General features: G+C 38.0%; 1 protein-coding gene across 1 annotated transcript in view; it reads right to left on the bottom strand.

The window, feature by feature from the left end:
• The window catches only part of MIPEP (mitochondrial intermediate peptidase), a 174,457-nt gene that overhangs the window by 144,921 nt on the left and 9,806 nt on the right, over positions 1-19,730 (bottom strand). The window contains exons 4-9 of the mRNA XM_003273111.1: positions 19,339-19,425; positions 14,970-15,033; positions 10,190-10,372; positions 9,469-9,625; positions 4,315-4,363; positions 2,475-2,535 (exon numbers count right to left, since the gene is read on the bottom strand). Of these exons, the coding sequence (XP_003273159.1) occupies positions 2,475-2,535; positions 4,315-4,363; positions 9,469-9,625; positions 10,190-10,372; positions 14,970-15,033; positions 19,339-19,425 (601 nt within the window). The remainder of the gene's footprint in view (positions 1-2,474; positions 2,536-4,314; positions 4,364-9,468; positions 9,626-10,189; positions 10,373-14,969; positions 15,034-19,338; positions 19,426-19,730) is intronic.

The raw sequence follows: 19,730 nt of genomic DNA, 5'->3' as shown, positions 1-19,730 counted from the left end.
TCAACAAATGGTGGCTGCTCTCCTAATTACCATCACCCTTCAATATTTCAGTTTAGGCATAATCTCCTCCAATAACAAGGTGTTATTTCCCATATTCCATGGTAATACTTATATCATGGGATGTATGACAATCTAAGATACTTGCAGGCTTATTTTCTTTCTCCCCATGAGTGCCTGAAGGGCAGGGACTGCGTCGATGGAACCCTAGCCCCACAGTGTTCAGGTCTTGGCACACATTTTCTCTAACAGATGATTATTTACTATCTGCTAGATGCAGACAGAGTGCAGGCTGTAATGAGACAAAAACAAGAGGATGATAGCCTAGGCAGTAGAAGGGCAAGTGACTCAACAATCAGAGGACAGTATGTCATGCCTACATTGTGCCATGTAAAACACAGCCCACAAGAAGAGTAGGAAGGTTAGGAAATGTTCTCAAGAAGGCAAAGCCTGAATTGGGTTTTATGATAGAAGCAGTTAATCCAGATGAGAAAGGGGGAAAGGCATTCCTGTAGGTGGTGTTTGTAAATGACTGGAAGCTGCCCACCATGCCACATTTATGTGGCCGGCACATAAATATTAATTCAAATAAAAGAATCAAAGAAAGCAAAGCAAAGAAAGAAAGCAAAACTAAGTGAATAGAGATCACATGAGCATCGCACAGGTATTAGGAGAGAGCAAAGAACACGGCCTCGGCTTGGAGGGGCAGCAGAAGATGAAGCTAGAGAAGGAGGCAAGGGCCAAATCACGAGGGCTTGGTGGGAGCAGCAGGGCAGTAGGAAGGGAAATTGGAGAATAACCAGGAGCTACTGAAGAATTTTAAACAACAGAGTGACAAGATCAGATCTGCTTTTTAGACAAATCCCTCTGGTGGCAATTCATTCATTCATTATTCATTCATAGCTCAAATAAGTGTTGACAACCAATTATATGCCTAACACTGGGCTAAATACATGGCTAAACTGTCTGAATCCAAGATGGCTTCGACTGGAGCAAAAATAAAAGGCTAGAAACCAGTCAGGCAATCCCAGTTACCATCTGGGTGAGAATAATGATCCCAACCCAGGCTATGGCAATGGGCACAGGAGAAAACACAAGAGTTCACAGGGAGGGAGAATCTGCAGGACCTAACAAATGATTATGGGGGAGGGGAGTGTGCAGTGCCTGGCGTGCTTGTGGAAACACAGATTGTGGAGCTCACCCCAGTTTTTGATTCAGTGGGTCCGAGGTGGGGCTCAAGAATCTGCATTTCTAACAGGTTCCCATGTGATGCTACTGCTTCTGGTCCAGAAACCACACTTTGAGAACCACTGCTCTGGATTAAGTATAGGTCCTGACTAGAGCAGCAGGGTGAATGGTGGCACCATTCACCAAAACAGGGTCTTCATGAGGAGATTGGGCATTTCACAAATATCTGCAGAATAATTGTATCCATAAGCTATATACAAATATCTACAGATAATAGTTTAAAAGTCATATTCACTTTTATTTTTTATTTTTGTTTCTATAGTCACCAAACTAAATTCTTATCTATTATGTGGTTTCCCAAATGAGCCTACCTACCAGGCCAAGGTGTGCAGATGACTAACAGTAGTTACTTTGCTAGACACAGCTCCTTCCATAAATTAACAGACTGACATGCTACTCTACACATCGCTGAGTTTAATGGGATTAATCTGTTTCCTAGTGGCTGTATCTGGGAAGCTAGTAAACAGTATGTAAATCTGCAAGGCCCATTTCCCTAAATCTTCCTTATGACTATGGCTCTGGCAGCAGCAACTAAGTCAAGAATTAACAACAGCATTTGGAAAAGAATGGTGTAGACAACCAACCCCGGCAATCCTGTAGTGCCCTGGAACCAAATGGGAATGAGTCCTAATATCTGGAATCTCGACACTTTTCAGGGCACTCCCCCAATCACCTGGGCAGCATTCTGGCCATAACAATACTTGTCTATACTCTTGGATCACATAAGGAAGATCATATAATCATATGATTGAAAACAGCACTTTAAGTGTTTTTAGAATGTGGTGTACTTTGTTAGTCAAATACTGACCTACTCAATTGGGCACCATAAATTAGCTAACAAATAAGCAAATGAACTGCAACGTTAACACTGATGGTTAAAACTGCCACCTGCCAGATGAAGCCTCCACTGAGTCTCCTTAAAGTCTGCTTCAAACTGAGAAGCCAACATTCCACAGAATGAAAGCAGTCTTTGCATGAATATATACACATTGTGTTAGTGTATATACATAAACTATGTCGACTCCTCAACAAAAATGCTGTATGTACAGGCAACATCAGTTTGGGACGTAAGAATCAAATATTTCAACATCTTTATTCACCAAAACCGAGGATCAGAAACAAGACTAAATGGACCTGTAGCCTATCACAAGAAAATTCCTGAATCAAAAGATAGTGATTTCAGTTGACAGACTGTCTATATCATAATAAAAATATTCCAGCATACTTACAGAATTTTGAGGATTCAGTTTCATTTTCATCCCTCGTATCATCTGAAAATCTTTTAGAGTTCTATAAAACAGGTTTATCATTACTTGTTAGGACAACGTTTTAATAATTACATTATGAAAGGACTAGCTTGCTTATGTTACATTCCAATATTCATAAGATTAGATATAATTAGTAGTGCACACGTATATCACTATTAATCCAAATTTTACCTAAGTGTCATGAGAAATAACAACATATAAAGCAGCATATTACTGCAATTTCTACCTTAAAAAGCATCATGGTGGATAAATGTCTCAAGAGTACTAAAGCCTGGAAAAACTAGCAATGTCATTACAAACATGCAAAGCATTAATCAGCAAACTTTAAATCACTACTTTTTGGTATACCTTTAAAAGAGACTTAACAAATTAACTCCTAGAAAGGAATTTTATCATTGGCTACATTTAAGATTTCTAGTCATTTTTCCCCTATAGAAAAACTCTAGCTGGTCAATAATTACATAGGTATTTAATATTTGTAGAATATGACATGTATATTGGAATTAATTCCTAAATATACCTGTAAAATGATGAAGCTATGCTTGCTCAAAAATCTATAGCTATGTAGAGAAAGACTACTAACACTTAACTAAGTAAAGCAGGATAAATCCTCAATAAGTGCATAATCAACCCTCTTTCTTTATTGTATCAAAGACACAGTCGTTCACCAGGATCATTAAAAGAAAATTTTAGAATTTATAAACATAATCCAAACTAGAGAAGAATGAGTTCTAAGGCATGAGTTTATAGTCCAAAACAGAAATGTGAGCCAAGATCCAATGTGTTGGTGTAGCCAAAACAGGCAAACGAAATTTTAGACAGCATCACAAGAGAAAAAGAGAAAACATCATCCTTTTTCACAAACCGTGACTGCTTCTTCCTAGAATCCTTAGTACCTAAAGGTGTGCTGCCTCTCAACTAAGTCCTAGAAGAGGGCCAGTGAAGGGCAAGTGTATGATGGAAGGCACTGAGCAGGGGAGGGGCAGGGGAGGCAGGAATACAGGTTGAGCCTCCCTAATCTGAAAATCTGAAACTTTCTCAGCACTGACATGATGGTACAAGTAGAAAATTCCACATGTGATGTCATGTGATAGGTGGCAGCCAAAACTTTGTTTCAGGCACAAAATTATTAAAAACACTGTATGAAATTATCTTCAGGCTATGTATATAAGGTGTATATGAAACATAAATGAATTTCATGTTTAGACTTGGGTCCCATCCCGAAGATATCTCATTATGTATACACAAATATTCCAAATTCCCCCCAAAAAATGAAATCCAAAACATGTGTGGTCCCAAGCATTTCAATAAGAGACACTCAACTTGTATATAACAAACGGACACACCAAAGGCAATAAAACACTTCAGCTTGAAATTACAAATGTTGAGATAGAACATTCTTAAAATACTACACAAAATCAAAAAGACACCACATCCATGAGCCTCCTGTATTTAGGCCAAAAGAAGAGAAATACTACTTTATGAACTTGTCATAAAATTCATGGTACAAGTTAAAATAAATAGTTTCAAAAACATTTTGGTAAAGATTTTTAAAGTGCAAATTAAAGATGAATTTCTAAAAACAATTGTTTAATGAAAGGGGACAGCTTATGTTTTCAAGAATGGCACACAAGGAAGATAACTATGGCCTTGAAAAGTATGTCTCATAGTGAGACGGGTCTGGTCCAATATGCCAAAACTTATATTCTAGGCCACTTCCTAATTTTTTATAAATCAAGTCTTCTTTAAAAAGACTAAATAACGTATAACCATAAAACTAAATAGTAGAATAAAAACTAACCTTTCAGAAAGTTTGTCAGATAGTTTTTCAAGGAACTGCATGACAGTCTCTAAAATGAAATCCAAAAGAAAATATCTTCAATTATGTGAAATAAAATGAACATATCTGTTAAAATTATTATGTGATGATCATAATCTACATACTACAATTCCCTCAAAGTGATGATTTTCAAAGGGAAGTAGAGCTACCAACATATACCAAACATATAGTAAATACTTCTAGGTGATGATGATCTTTTAATCAGAAAAAAATTAAATTGGCATACTAATAATCCACAGCCTCAGATTATATCCCAAAATTAAAAGCGTTAATGGGACCAGGTGGCTCATGCCTGTAATCCTAGTACTTTGGGAGCATGAGGGGGGTGGATCACCTGAGGTCAGGAGTTCAAGACCAGCGTGGCCAACATGGTGAAACCCCGTCTCTACCAAAAATACAAAAATTAGCCAGGCGTGGTGGTGCATGCCTGTAGTCCCAGCTACTTGGGAGGCTAAGGCAGGAGAATAATAGCTTGAACCCAGGAGGTAGAGACTGCAGTGAGCCCAGACTGTGCCACTGTACTCCAGCCTGGGCAAGAAAGTGAGACTCCATCTCAAAAAAAAAAAAAAAAAAAAAAAAAAAAAAACAGTTAATGGGAGGCTAAAGAAAAAAGTCCAAAATTTCAAGGTGTTTCTATCTATTCATATGTGTAAGAAAAAAAAGTTCTTAGACATGTCTGATGTTTTCAAAGTTTTAAAGAGATATCTAGACTCTGCTTTGTTCATAAAAATAGGTGCAGTATAGAAGTATAATTCCCTGAAATAAATTTTTTAAAATCAATGTTTTTCTTGGTAACAATTTTATTGTTATATACAACTGTAGAATAATCTATTCAGGATAAATATGGAAAAAATGGCAAAATAAGAAAAATAAATGTTAACTTCTGATAGAATTTTTGAAGTATTTTTATTAAAATACTTCTGCCATAGTTGTCATAATTTACAAACCCATAAAGGCAGTGTAGTAGAATTACCACCATTTCCCACAAGAGGAAATGTTTTGTAAGTATTTCTGAATGTAGCACTTTTTATCACTGACTTATGTGTACAGAGCTTTCATATGTATTTTAGTTCACCACAAATACTATGTTTATATTTTCCAGATAATCTTTTATACAGTTTTAAGTTTCTTGCCCTCTCTTCAATTTAAGTTATCCCCTTTTGAGTGAAATAAAAGACTAAGGAAATAAATAATGGTGGTTAACATAAACCCAAACCATGAGGTTTCTTGCCACTGTCAATACTTAACAAGTCCTGTGTACACGAATTCTGAAAACACCGGCTCATGTGCCATATGAAACAACAGTAAGAATTTTTGGGGAACAAAGACATTATTTAGTCAACAATGAAATCTCATTTTAGGATTATATTCCAGGTACCACACCAAACTGTTTTCAAATGAATCCCCATGTATGCCTGGATACATTTTATTTCTTAATAACCACGTTTTAACATTCGCCCATCTTATTCTTCCAGTCATTTTACATGTGAAGAATCTGCCTCAATTAATCTTTTTTTTTTTGAGACAGAGTCTTGCTCTGTCACCCAGGCTGGAGTGCAGAAGTGCCATCTCGGCTCACTGCAACCTCTGCCTCCCAGGGCTCAATCGATTCTCCTGTCTCAGCTTCCTGAGTAGCTGAGATTACAGGCACCCGCCACCGCACCCAGTTAATTTTTGTATTTTTAGTAGAGATGGGGGTTTCACCATGTTGGCCAGGCTGGTCTCGAACTCCTGACCTCAAGTGATCTGCCTGCCTCAGCCTCCCAAAGTGCTGAGATTACAGGCATGAGACACCGCACCTGGCCTGCCTCAATTAGTGTCCCCAGAGAATTGTCATATTAAGATTCAGTTTGAAACCCCCCACTAAGTGCCTCACTGCAGTTACCTCCTCATTCACTGGCCACATGAATGCCCGCCTTAGCCTCAGTCAGCCTCTCCTGTCTTCCTTCTGCTCTGCTGAGGGCTCACTCCATCACTGTGCATGACAGTTTCATTTCCCTCAGGGCGCCTTCAACAGCCACAGATGCATCTGACAAATGCCCCGAGCTCCTAAATCCCATGGCATTGTTTTGTCTGTACTACTCCATCGGCACCGAAAACGTGCCAACCTGTATTATTATTTATCTTTTTCTATGCATATATCCGGCTCCTCAACTAAGCTTTAAATCCTCAAGGACCCAGGGCACATCTTACGTGATGATGTGCACAACAGCTGCCAATACATCAGCACACCAAGCACTTAGTGCACAAGGGTGACCTGTCAGTCATGGAATCTGGAGCTGGGTGCTGCAGGTCCAGTGAGCTCCACGCTGCTACAGCCAGTTGTCATGCCCAGCCCTCCTCACATCTGACCTGGCCACAGCATGAGTCAGCTGATCTCTCCCTTCTCCTGTAGGCAGACCTTCTGTGTGGCCTCCAGGACCACACCCTGTAATCACTTTCCACCTCCCTTAGTGGCCGTTACATCTGGCAGCATTAACTAACAGTTCCTCACGTGCCTGGCCTCTTAAACTTGAAGGCCCCAGAGCGCAGTCCTTGGACTTGTTCTTTAAGTTCACTCTTAGTGGTATCAGAATCTCATTTTAGAGGTTCAGACTTACCTATGAAGCTCAGAACTCCACACTCTATCTAACTGCCTACCCAACTTCACCACTGGAACCTCATTTGGTATCTCAAACTTAACTTGAACCAAACCAAGTTCCCGGTCCTCCCAATCTTAGTTAACAGTAGTAACTCTCTTTCTAGTTGCTTAGGTCAAAAATGTTAGCTACCTCTTCCAAATACCCTGTACCCAGAATCTGATCACATCTTACCACCTTCCCTGCTACCACCTGGTCAAGATGCCAACATTTCTCATCATGGTTACTGCAAAACAGCATCTAAACAGGCCCTCTTCTACCCTGGCCCTGCTGCAGTCTTCTCTCAGGAACGGCAGCACTGACTCACCATTAGCACTGGAGTCAGATAATCTCACTCCTCCGCCCCAACCCCCACAGTGACCTGCTGTACTTGCGTCAAGTCTCCACTTAATGCCACCCCTTGTCAGTCTGTTCCCACCTCTCGCCACTCTCCTTGCACACACTGCGCTTCAGCCACTCTGCCCTCCTCAAACATGGCAGGCATTTTTCTGCCTCAAGACCTTAGCACTTGATAGTGACTCTGCGTGAAACCTTTCTCCCCCCAAGAGCCACAGCCTCACGCTTCTGTCTGTCAAGAGCGCGCTCACATTCCACATTCTAAGTGAGCCCTCCGACAATGCTCTCTAAAACTCCAGCACCAGCCTACATGCCCACATTCCTTATCCCCTTCCCTGTTCAGTCTTCTCCACGGCTTGTATTAACTAATAACATACCACATACTTTATCTACTTATTTCATTCTTAACTGTCTTCCCTTGCTCACAAGAATGTAAACTGCATAAGGATAGGAATTTTCTTCTGCTTTATACACTGACTTATTTCCATGACCGAGAATAATATCTGACATATAGTGGGCAATCAGTAAATATTTGCTGAATTGACAAACAAAAATGGGATGTAGATGATATAAAACATAGGGCATTAGGTCTCAAGCAGCCTATGGAAAACCATAAATGTAGAATATGTGTTTAGGCTTCAGTTCTGCCACATTTTAGCAATATAACCTAACCTTAGATTCCTTATCTGTGACATGAATACAAATACCTACTTCACAAAGCTGCAGAGGAAGGAAATGAGATAACAACAGGATAAGCATTGAATGATATTCTAATATTATTATTTTATATAAATATAAAATAAAAATATGGTACTATTGTAATCAAACTGTTGACAACAGCGACTACAGAAAAACATACCTTTCACCAAACTGATACTTACAAAAAAAGAAAAAACATACACTAAAAACACACATTTAATACATAACATACATATTATATCTGTTTAGGAGCTTCAACTATATGAAACAAATTATAAGTGTTTTAAGGGTTCGGGGACAAAAGGAGTCCAAGGAAAGTGAAAAAGTTTAACAAGCTTCATGAAAGAGGTGGGTTTTGAGCTGAGCACTAAAAAAAGGGGTAAGATTTTAACAGGCAGACCAGGAAGAAAAGCTGCTCTCTGTAGGAGAGTGACATGAGCAAGGGAACCCAGGCCACAATGAGTGTGACACGCCTGTAGCTTAACCAAGAGCCTTGACAGGTCAAGGGAAACAGTTGTTTATGAAAGAGTAAGAAGTAAGATTGAGTGCATTTAGAGAACTTTAGAGAAGAGAAGAACATGCTAGGGTGAGAAGGGATAAGCACAGAAGGAATAAAGACAAGCGAGGATTCAGGTTGTGATCTGCCCCCAGTGTCCCCTCTGTCCATGAGTGGAATGTCTAATCAGATTACAACCAGAAACCCAGGGGGCCTACCACACTGCGTCCTCCTCCCTCTCACCCTCACTAAGTCTTGCAACTTCACTGCCAAGACCTTGAGTCTCACGCAGCTCCACCATCATGGCCACCCTACTCCTGACTCACCACCTAAATTACAACTGTAAGTTAATAAATGCTTTTGAAAAAACGTATTATGTACATTTATATTATTATTGTGTAACATTTTCTCTTAGACATTATGAATCATAAGGAACTCAACATAGCACAAGGCAAGTCTATGACAAACCCAATGACACACTTCTGTAACACCTCACCTAGCACAAACCTTCCTAAGCAGTACTCTTCTCTCTGAAAAGGAGGCTTATCTGGCTGTGTGTTTTTTATATGACCTAACCTACATTTAACCTTGACCTCAGTAAACATACTCATCTTTCATTCTCTTACCCTATTTCTAACCAATTTGTCAAATTCAACACAGAAACTGGGTTAAAATGAAAACAATTTAGACTAACATCAAAATGAAAATTTAGGTTATGATTTTACTCTGAACATTCACATAAAATAAAATTCTTTGGTTGGACAGAATTATGCCAAATTATTAGCTCTATTTAAAAATGGTTCCTATAAAAATACATAGAAAATCTCAATAAATGGTTCTCTGCATGTATTAAAAATAGAACACTAATTTACAGCTATTTAAAATCTAAAGCTCAGTTTCATAAAAATCCTATTTTGCCCTTAAATGTTGGATAAACAGGCTTACCTGGATTTTTCGCTATAGTTCCTTGGAGAGCCCTGTGAGAAAACGTGGAATACCCCACCAACTTTGCCAGAAGATCTCTGCTGCTGAGCAATTCTTCTAAACATTTCAGTTGACCAGCATTGGGATAAAGAAAAATTTTGTAAGCAGCTTCTCGCACCTACGTTTAAAAAGTAAATGGTGAAGGCTATAAATACCATGACACAGTCCTATGCAACCATAACACAGGCTCATGCTCACCACTTGATCTGCAGATGATCACCGCTTTCAAAATAAAGCAATGGTCTACATGAGGCGATAAAGCTTCCAGAGTCATAAAATAGCATGGGATGCAACAGCATACTTGACTGCAGCTCTAGGGTACTGTTCTGAGGTACGGCAGGGCAAACCTCTACCCAGTGCGTGGATCTCTATGCTATAAAGCGTCTTAACCAGGAGAAGTAAGGCTGCATGAATTTAAAAGTCTCTGTAGTCTAGAATGTCAGTCAATGCTGTTATTAATCATACTTTAAAAATAAGGAATCTTGTATGAAATATAAGTAATGAAATCATTTTCATTCTTTAAAGTGTTTATGGCATTAATAATTCCACAAGTTAAATTTTTAGGGTTTAGTAATGCTAAAAAGTTCTTAAGGATACTATCACATTATCACTGAATTTTGGGTTAAAACAGTAGCAACACACAGATGGGACCTCAACAACAAAGAGAATGAAACATACATACCAAGTCATCTGGCGATTCTGCGTGGAGACCATCAATTATGATATGATCCCCCACAGACGTAAAGTTACGACGAATGTGTTCTGGTAAGAGATGCTTCTCAATCTTGTTGGGAAAATTGGTTCCCATAAGAAATGTACTACTCAAATCCAAGATTTTAACATTGAGGTCCACTGCTCTTTTACGCTGTATGCAGGAGGAGTAAAAGTTATTTAAAGGCATTTTGAATTAATATTTCACAATTTAATAAACAAAATATAAAGATGTCAAGTCAACATATGCATTGTTGAATTATCATTTAATATTAGTTTAGTAAAATGAATATATTGTTACTGTATTATAAATATTAATTTTACTTTTAACAGATATTTAATATTCTAACAAAAAGATCATACTTATGGTTTCCTGATGTTTCTATGCTTTAAGGTTTACATAACTTCTAGTTCTATTTTATGTCTAGGTTATATAACTAATTGTTGAAATTAACAACACTGAAAAACACATGCCAGGTGTAGTGACTCACGCCTGTAATCCCAGCACTTTGGGAGGCCAAGGAGGGCAGATCACTTGAGGTCAGGGGTTGGAGACCAGTCTGGCCAACATGGTCAAATCCTATCTCTACTAAAAATACAAAAATTAGCTGGGTGCGTGGTGGTGCATGCCTGTAATCTCAGCTACTCAAGAGGCTGAGGCACGAGAATCGCTTGAACCCAGGAGGCGGAGGTTGCAATGAGCTGAGATTGCACCACTGTACTCCAGCCTGTGAGACAGAGGGAGACTCTGTCTCAAAAAAAAAAAAAAAAAAAAAAAAAATACAGTTCTTTGCAAAAGTGTAGTGAGCCTCCAGAAGGGGGAAGCACATTTTAAAAGTTCTGATTTTGGCCGGTGTGGTAGCACACGCCTGCAGTCCCAGCCCTTTGTGGGGCTGAGGCAGCAGGATCACTTGAGCCCAGGAGGTAAGGCTTCAGTGAGCTACGATCACACCACTGCAACCTGGGCAACAAAGCGAGATCCTGTCTCAGGGGGGAAAAAAATTCTGATTTTGCACGTGCTTGAGCTGCTACAGAATGATATAGTGAAGTCTAAGAAGTAGACTGGAGCCCCAGGGCATGGTCCTTTCTTCTACTCCGTGTCCCTGCCATGTGGCACATGGTCCTTGCTCCTGCCAGGCCTTCAAATGGTCAGTGATGAGGATGTGGATGGTGCGGACACATCTGCTTAGGTTTAATCTTGCAGTCATACCTTTGTAACACACAATCACCTGAGAAAACGTGTATTAGCAAAGGGGTTGTCATAAATGCTTTTAAGATGAAATATAAACTAGAAACCACATAATTAGGCTGACTGGAGGAGAAGGGCTGAATTTTCAGTTATTGGCTACTAAAAAACTAGACAGGCTCTGCATATGAATTTTCAGTTATTGGCTACTAAAAAACTAGACAGGCTCCGCACTGGGCTCATGTTGGGCTTCAGGTGAAAGTGTACACAAATCTTTCTGGGAGAGGAGATAGCAATGAACAGGTTCTAAACTGTTCTATGCTCCTAAAAAATGATTAAGCCACAATACTAATATACTTTTTAAACATAAACATAGATGATGTAGAGGCATGCTTGATAAGATGTTGAAAAAATTGAGTATATATCAATATCCCCAGAATTTCAATATAGAAAATTCAAATTTCATGGAAAAAAGTTTTAGGAAACTCCCATTTCTTTACAGTGCAGATTTCTCTTCGCTTATTTTGTTTCTGATACGGCCATTTGTCACCACCTAATGGTAACAAGTGGAATAACAAAAAAGATGAACAAGATTTTGAAATCACATTACAGTTCCAAAATTTTCTTCAAAACTTTCACTTTGAAAAAAAAAGTGATAAAATTAACTACTTTGAAGATTTTATCAACTGATAAAATCTCTGGAAAAATCAAAACTGAGTTCATGACGACTTCAATGATCTGCCAGGCATATCACTTCATCATTCTGTGGTAACAATGAAATGCACAATAATCTGAACTCTTCAAAAATTCTATGAAATTTCTGTTATTAAATAATGTTAAAAATAAACATTTCTATTACAGTTAAACTTATAAGTTATATTTGTATGAGACCTTAAAAATTAAGGCTGGGTGCAATGGCTCACACCTATAATCCCAGCACTTTGGGAGGCTAAGGTGGGTGGATCACCTGAGGTCAGGAGTTTGAGACCAGCCTGGCCAACACGGAGAAACCCAGTCTCTACTAAAAATACAAAATTAGCCGGGTGTGGTGGCACATGCCGGTAATCCCAGCTGCTCAGGAGGCTGAGGCATAAGAATCGCTTGAACCCGGGAGGCAGAGGTTGCAGTGAGCCAAGATTGCCCAATTGCACCCCAGCCTGGGAAAAAAGAGTGAAACTCTGTCTCAAAAAAAAAAAAAAAAAAAAAAAAATTAAATAAGAAACGAACTGGAAAGAACATAGGCTTTGATGATTTATAGATTTTGTTGATGGGTTTATTTCATGGTCTCTCTTTTGAAAAATGGAACATGTCTACTTTATATCCTGTCCTAGTGGAGCACCTTTGAGAACAAACATGGAAGTTACAAGGGAAAAACTGAGCAGGTTTACTTTAGTTGCATATTCAATATTGAGGGGTTCCCTGGGAACTGCTCCCTGGGAAAGAGGAGCTACACTGTAATAATATGTTAGATAAAAGCGGCAATGTCTATGCTGGTGAAACTGAACATATATTATTTGTCAGCAAAATTTCAAAAGCATCCTTCATGAGGATACATAAAAACCAAAGCTATTCACATGGATTCTCTACTAGCAACCTTCCTTCTGAAAATATGAAACTTGATGATAGCTAGCATTATTATGATTTGTCATACATTCACTCAACACTTTTATTGAGTCCAAAACTAATATGCATTTAAAAACATGATCCATGTTCTTGATCCTTTGTAAGCCTAGAATTTAGATAAGCAACACAACAATAACAGCATCATCATCAACAAAAGGTAAAGAAGAATGCCACATGAGTGAAATAAGTAAAATACGTTTGGATGAATACAAAATTCCACCTGGGGGACTGATAAAAGCTTCGCAATGTGGCGTGAGGACGAAGCCTCCATGGGGACTTCAGCCAAGGAAACCTGGTGAGCAGGCTTAGGAGGAGGACAGCACACAACACATGGGGGAGGGCACTGTGTATGAGGGGCTGACAGCCGGAGCACGGCCACAAGTGTGAGCTCTTTGTTACATGTTAACTTCACTAGACAATGGGAAGTCCAGAGGAGGATTCTGGGCAGGAGAGTAACAAATCAATACTTTATGAAAACTAATCCAATGTTCACAGATGGGGAAGACTGACCAGCAGGATGGTGACATGCTGGCCATGCAGGCTCTGGAGTCTGTCTGGCTTACAAAATAACGTCCCACAACCTCTACAGCCTTGGTCTAAAAAAAGCCAGGAATAATAGTAGCACCAAGCTCAAAGTTGTTGTGAGAATTTGATGAGAAACATATGATTTAAAATAGCAAATACTCAGTTGATGTTAAATCACTGTTAGGAAGACAGAGGCCTTTAGAACAGCCCAGGTATTTGGTGATAAGAAGGTGATTTGCTTTTGGGAGGCAGACAGATGCAGGACTGCAGGAACAATGCAAGGACTTGGTTAGAAGATATGAGAATATTATAGGAAGGGAAAGAATACAACTAACTCCCAAATTTTATTTTACAGAGAAGTATTAATGAAGAATTGATTTGGAAAGGGGCAAATGTGGTCACTTTAGGCAATGTGAGTTTACAGTAGAGCCGATAAATCTCATGGGCTGCTGGGAAGGCACGTCCTGGCTCAGGGTCAGACCAGGAATCACATGCTGAGCCTTTAATGCCACACACAAACACATCAGATGTGTGAGGGGTTACAGCATTACTCAAACTCAGCACCTATCAAAATGGTAACATCTATTGTATATGATACATATTTCCAAGGCCCTGCCTTCTACTTTTCCAGATATTTTGATAACTTAATCTCTTCATAGGTAAGTGGTTTAATTCTACCATATTTACTAGGAAAAATGTATTACTGTTTAAAACAAATAAACAAAAAGCCATAATAGTCTAGACTGCAGGTGAGTGGGGGAGACTGTGGGGCAGGCTGAACTTCCAATGGTGTCAAGTCCCTCCTGTTCCTCCAACTCTGAATTTACAACTGAAATGAGGCACTTGGTTTCTCAGGATGTTATGCGCTAGAAAGAACAATGGCCAGTGTTAGAAATTTTAAGAACTAACACTGGCCATTTGTTAGTTAGGATGGCAACTTGAACAAATCACTTTGTCTTGTTTCCACATCTGTAAAATGAAGGGGATGGACTAGGTAGAAGGCCCTTCATCCCAGTGTAAACACTGTGCAATCTATGCTTGTTGCATCTGTTGAACACATGTATAATATAAATAAATAGACTTATGTAAGGTCTTAGTGATGTTCCCTGTACTACCAATCTTCAATGACATCAGCTTTCCCATTCACTTGCCAGTCTTTCCTGATATTGCCTATCTCATCCTAATTCCATGATTATCTAAAACACTCCACTTGGCTGAAGTCTGTCTTAATTCTGAATTATCATGGTCAACTTCCAGAGAGGGGGTTACATTCAAATACAATCTATAGAAGAATTTCATAACAGATAAAAGACCTGCACGTTTTTGCAATATGCAAATTCAAGCAACATATTCAAGCAATAATGGTATCAACTAAATGTTAGTAAAACTGAGTCAAAAAAACAGAAGAAAGATGTACCTTTTCTTTGTCTAAATGGATTCCACTAATTTCAAAATCAAACATAAACAGTTCAGCCACTCGCCTATAAATGAAATGAGCCCCAGGTTATAACAGGTAATAAAAATTGCTAACAAAAAAATTGTGGTTTTTTGTTAAATAAAATCAGTCTTTTTCAGCCTCACTGCCAAAAGTTTCTTCAAAACACACACACACACACACACACACACACACACACTTTGTTTTAAACAAGGAGCTTAATATCCTCAGATATTAAGGCTAACATCAGGCAAAACATCTATCTGACTGATAATTATGATTGGCTCTTCATGTAAGAGCTTATTCCTTTATTCAGAGAGTACAAACCTGTGAAAGCCACCATAATAATTACTTATTTATTTCAACTCAATCCAAATCCCCATAATTAAAAACATAAAACAGTTTTATATTTGGACAATTTTTCAAAGGCCCTCTGCATGAGATTTTCAGTTTTTCTTCCAGCCAGTAGCAGCTATTTAGAATATTAAATTCTTTGATGCTGTGCTGGAAGCTGAGTTTCTTGGCTAATGAGAATTGTTTTCTTTCTTTTTAGTCCTGCTTCATGCTTGGAACCAATTTCAAGTGTAACACCTTTTTTTTCGGTCAACGGTATTTTTTTTTTTAAAAAAACCAACAACATTGAATGGAAATAATCAAATATTTGATCTACTCTTTTGGCTTTCCTTGGGTTTTCAAAATAGATATATTTACCTTCCTGATTATTACGTCAAATATACCGTGAATGGAAATTTATAGTGTACGTTTATCGTATTACACAATATAGGTCTATTATGTAACAAAACTGTTTGCAGTTTTGTATTATGTAACAAAACTTTGCAGAAACATATGAAACATTTTAAATCACTAATCCTATCAAAGATAATGACTATTAAAATTCTCATATTTCCTTTCCATCTACTTTTAATGTTATATTATATATTTAGAATAATTAAGGCCCAACTGTATATACTTTTGTATCTTGCTTTTTCTTGTAAAATTGTATCACAAACATTGAACAGTTCTCCATGTCTTTAAACGTTCTTCAAAAAGTTGGCTTTTCATGCTTGTTTTGTATTGTCATATAGACTGCAAATGTTGTTATTCTCCCACTCCCATGAACCACAATATAACAAAAATTCTTGTTACATTTTTTAATCCTTGTTTGTTTCCTTAGGATAAATTCCAAGAAATTAATCAAAAAGTATGCACATTGATATATATTACCAAATGCTCCTCCATAAAGACTTATCAATTTACCCATAACTAGAGAGGATCCATCATCCCAAACCAGAAGTACTATTCTCATTCTGTTTCAACTTTGTCAGCTGCTGGCTGACAAAGTTTTGCTTCATTCTGTCTTTCCTTAATGGTGGTGGGTCTCGTGCCAGGTACAGAGCAAGGCACTTTACACAAATTATTTCCCTTACATCTCATATGATTCTTATGAAGTACTTATTTCCCTTTCACAAAGGAGAAAACTAGGGCTTAGCGAGCTCTGAAGCCAATGTCCAACCCCGCAGTTCCATTCTAGAGATGCACTTCCACCCACTTCACACTTGTTGCCACTGTTACAGCTGTGGCACACTGCTATCAGTTTAAGGGCCATCTGTTGCTATTCCTTATTTTGTGAAATGAGAGTTTCACAAAGATAATCTTTTGCCCATTTTTCTATAAGGGGGGTTTTCTTTCTTCTTTTTTTAAAGTAATTTGAAAGGTCTCTTAAAATAGTTAATATATTAACCCTTTGTCATATAAGAACCATTTGTCAACATTCGTGTGTTCTGACTTTGAATGTGGAAGCGTTTTGCCATACCAAAGTTTGCAACATTTATATAATAAAAATCAATAAATCTTTCTGTGGTATGAGTTTGTATCATGCCAAGAAAGACCTTCCACATCCCAAGATTACCACTAGTTTTATAATTTCTTTTAAAAATATTTAAATCTTTCATCAATCTACTTTTTTACCCTAAATGGTTATCCATTGGTCTAACATTTCCTGAAAACCAAGTCTTTCCCTACTGATGTGAAATGACACTTTTATCACATACCAAATAGTCTTACTGTATATATATCTGCGTCTGTGTCTAAAATGTCTCTATTCTTCCATTGATCTAATTGACTATTCTGGCATTTTTAGGTATAATGCTCTTTAAATACAGCATTTTTATATGTTCTACTATCTGGTGTTAAGTCCCTTTTTAGTACTTTTCCTTACGAGAGTTTTCCTGCCTATTCTGGCATATTTATTCTCTATGACTTCAAAATCATTTTAAGTAACAATAAAAAAATTCTTTATAAATTGGATAGCATTAAACTTTTAGTAATAAACATTACTGAGCTTTCTTCTTCCTTAAGAATACAGCATGTTTCTCCATTTCGGTCACTTGCATGCTTCCTAGGTGGTGTGTGTGTTGCGGTCCTGCACTCTACCTTCCCAAGTTCATTCCAATGTGTGTTACAGCTTTGGCTGTTCTTGCAACTAGGATTTTCCCTCCATTATATTTTCTGGAGAATGTGCTTATTATAGTCTTTGCATACATGAAAGCTCTTAATGGCTTTGGAAAAAACCCAAGTTAAACAGGTTTCTTTATGGCCTGGCTTCTCAGAGACTCTAAACTACTAAAATTCTTCAAGCAGGGAAATACATTGATACATCAGATTTCCAAACTTACTGACTGAAGGAACCATTCTGAGAAAAGTTCTGAACATCTCAGAGAACTAGTATTTCAAGGACTGAATCTAAGAATAACATGACGAGTTACTCAATTTAAATCATTTCCTCTGTACATTAACTCACAAGACTTTATTAAATCTATAATTCTTTGTTTTAGCCACTGTCTGATATTTTGCCATATGCATGGTTCTAAAATATAGTTCTGGGTGCTAGCCAATACTCAACGATATCTAAGTGCCATGATACTGCAATAATTATTACTTCAAATTCTTCTTCTCTCCTACTTCCAAGTTGCTTTTCTTTGCTAGACTGTTGATATTCTACCCAGTTTATTTTCCCCAATATATTTATCATTTTATTATTTAAAAATTCCTATTGGCATTTTTAATATCTAGAAATGTGGTGTGTATCCTATCACTACAAGTCCTTTCTATCTAAAATGGTCTGCTAGTCCACTACAATTCTTTATACACAAACAGGGTCATGTTGATCTTCAGTAAATAGAGATTATGAATAACCTTCTATTTTTAACATTCTTTGTTGTTATTTAAAGTCAGTACCAGTTCGGTATAAATCTGGCACAATTAATAGGCATTCAACTTTTCCTTGCTTTGCTAATGAAAGCAATATAACGACAAAGCTTAAATGATAAAGCTGTGATGACACAGCTAGTTTTACTAGTGTCCTGGGCATCAGGACCGATAAAGTGAAACACCACTAGGTACCTGCACACCTGCCAGGCAGGTGAAAATAACCCCTCAAACACTGAGTTACTCACATACCATGCTGCTCATGTATTAGATTAACAGTAAACTGGATGATCAATTGGTCCCTATAGAAAATGGCTTCATTTGGGGTCAATAAGCCACATATGGAGACAAAATAGGAGAAGGAAACAGGATCAGAAAGAATCAAGTTGTCAGAGGAAGTGTCCCACCAATAAAACGTAGATAAACAGGAACAAACTGAGAAAAAAAATTAATCTGTGTTATGACGTACATATCATAAGTAGGTTAAGGACAAACCCTACTCCACTCGCAATTGCATTTGAGCAAAGAAATAAGATATCTAGGTTCCTATATCAAATATTCTAATGTGTTGATTTAAAAGTAAGGCCTTTTTGATGCAGATTTATAAATGTAGCCAAATGAACCAAAGCAAATCATTACAAGGATCTTGACATCCTCCCAGTAGATAAAATCAATTTGCTTATATTTTCTGATAGTATCAATTATGGAACTTTGAGCATAAAGCTAAGTGTAATTATTAACTGTCTACAGGAGTCCACTCATTAGTTGAGCACTGACCACATGCCATGAATGTGTAGGTACTGAGGATGCAGCCGGGAACAAAACAGACCAAGCCCTACCCTCAAGGAGCTTGCAGTCTCGTGAGATAGATGATGGACAAATAAACAAATAGGATACGTTGGAAGGAATGAGGGCTATGAAGAAAGATAAATCAAGATCAGAGGGTAGTGTCTGACCCTGTGTAAAGATTTTGGAAGAGACACCATTTGAGTGGAGTCCTAGAGAAAGTGCAGGAGTCATAGAGATACCTGGGGAGGAACATTCCAGACAGCAGAGGCTGCAAGTACAGAGACCCTGAGGGAGAGTCTCCCAACCTCACCTCTAGAGTCACAGTCACAGCCAAGGCAAAGAAATGAGTGAGTACCTTGTTTCTGGATCAAGGGAATCCACAAGTTTTTTATCAGCTAGTAATTTTTGCAAACATTGATATAAATCCACATTTGTGTTCAACCTAGAAAAATTAGAAATTTAAAAGATTAGATGATTTTCTAATACCTTATTTTTAACTTTACATGAAAAGAATGGTGTTAGACTGTACCATGATTTTCTAATACCTTATTTTTAACTTTACATGAAAAGAATGGTGTTAGACTGTACCACACACATGCCCAGAAGCTGAACAGCATAACCTACCAGGAACAGTGTAACCATCCATCCTTCCTTCTTTCCTTCCATTTTCTCCTTCCCTTCTTTCTTTCTTTCCCTTATTTTGGAGACAGGGTCTCACTCTGTCACCCAGCACCCAGGCTGGAATGC

This window comes from Nomascus leucogenys, chromosome 5 (genome assembly GCF_006542625.1).
Source record: "Nomascus leucogenys isolate Asia chromosome 5, Asia_NLE_v1, whole genome shotgun sequence".
In the NCBI taxonomy this organism is placed as follows: domain Eukaryota; kingdom Metazoa; phylum Chordata; class Mammalia; order Primates; family Hylobatidae; genus Nomascus; species Nomascus leucogenys.
This window is presented reverse-complemented; position numbering and strand designations above follow the sequence as displayed.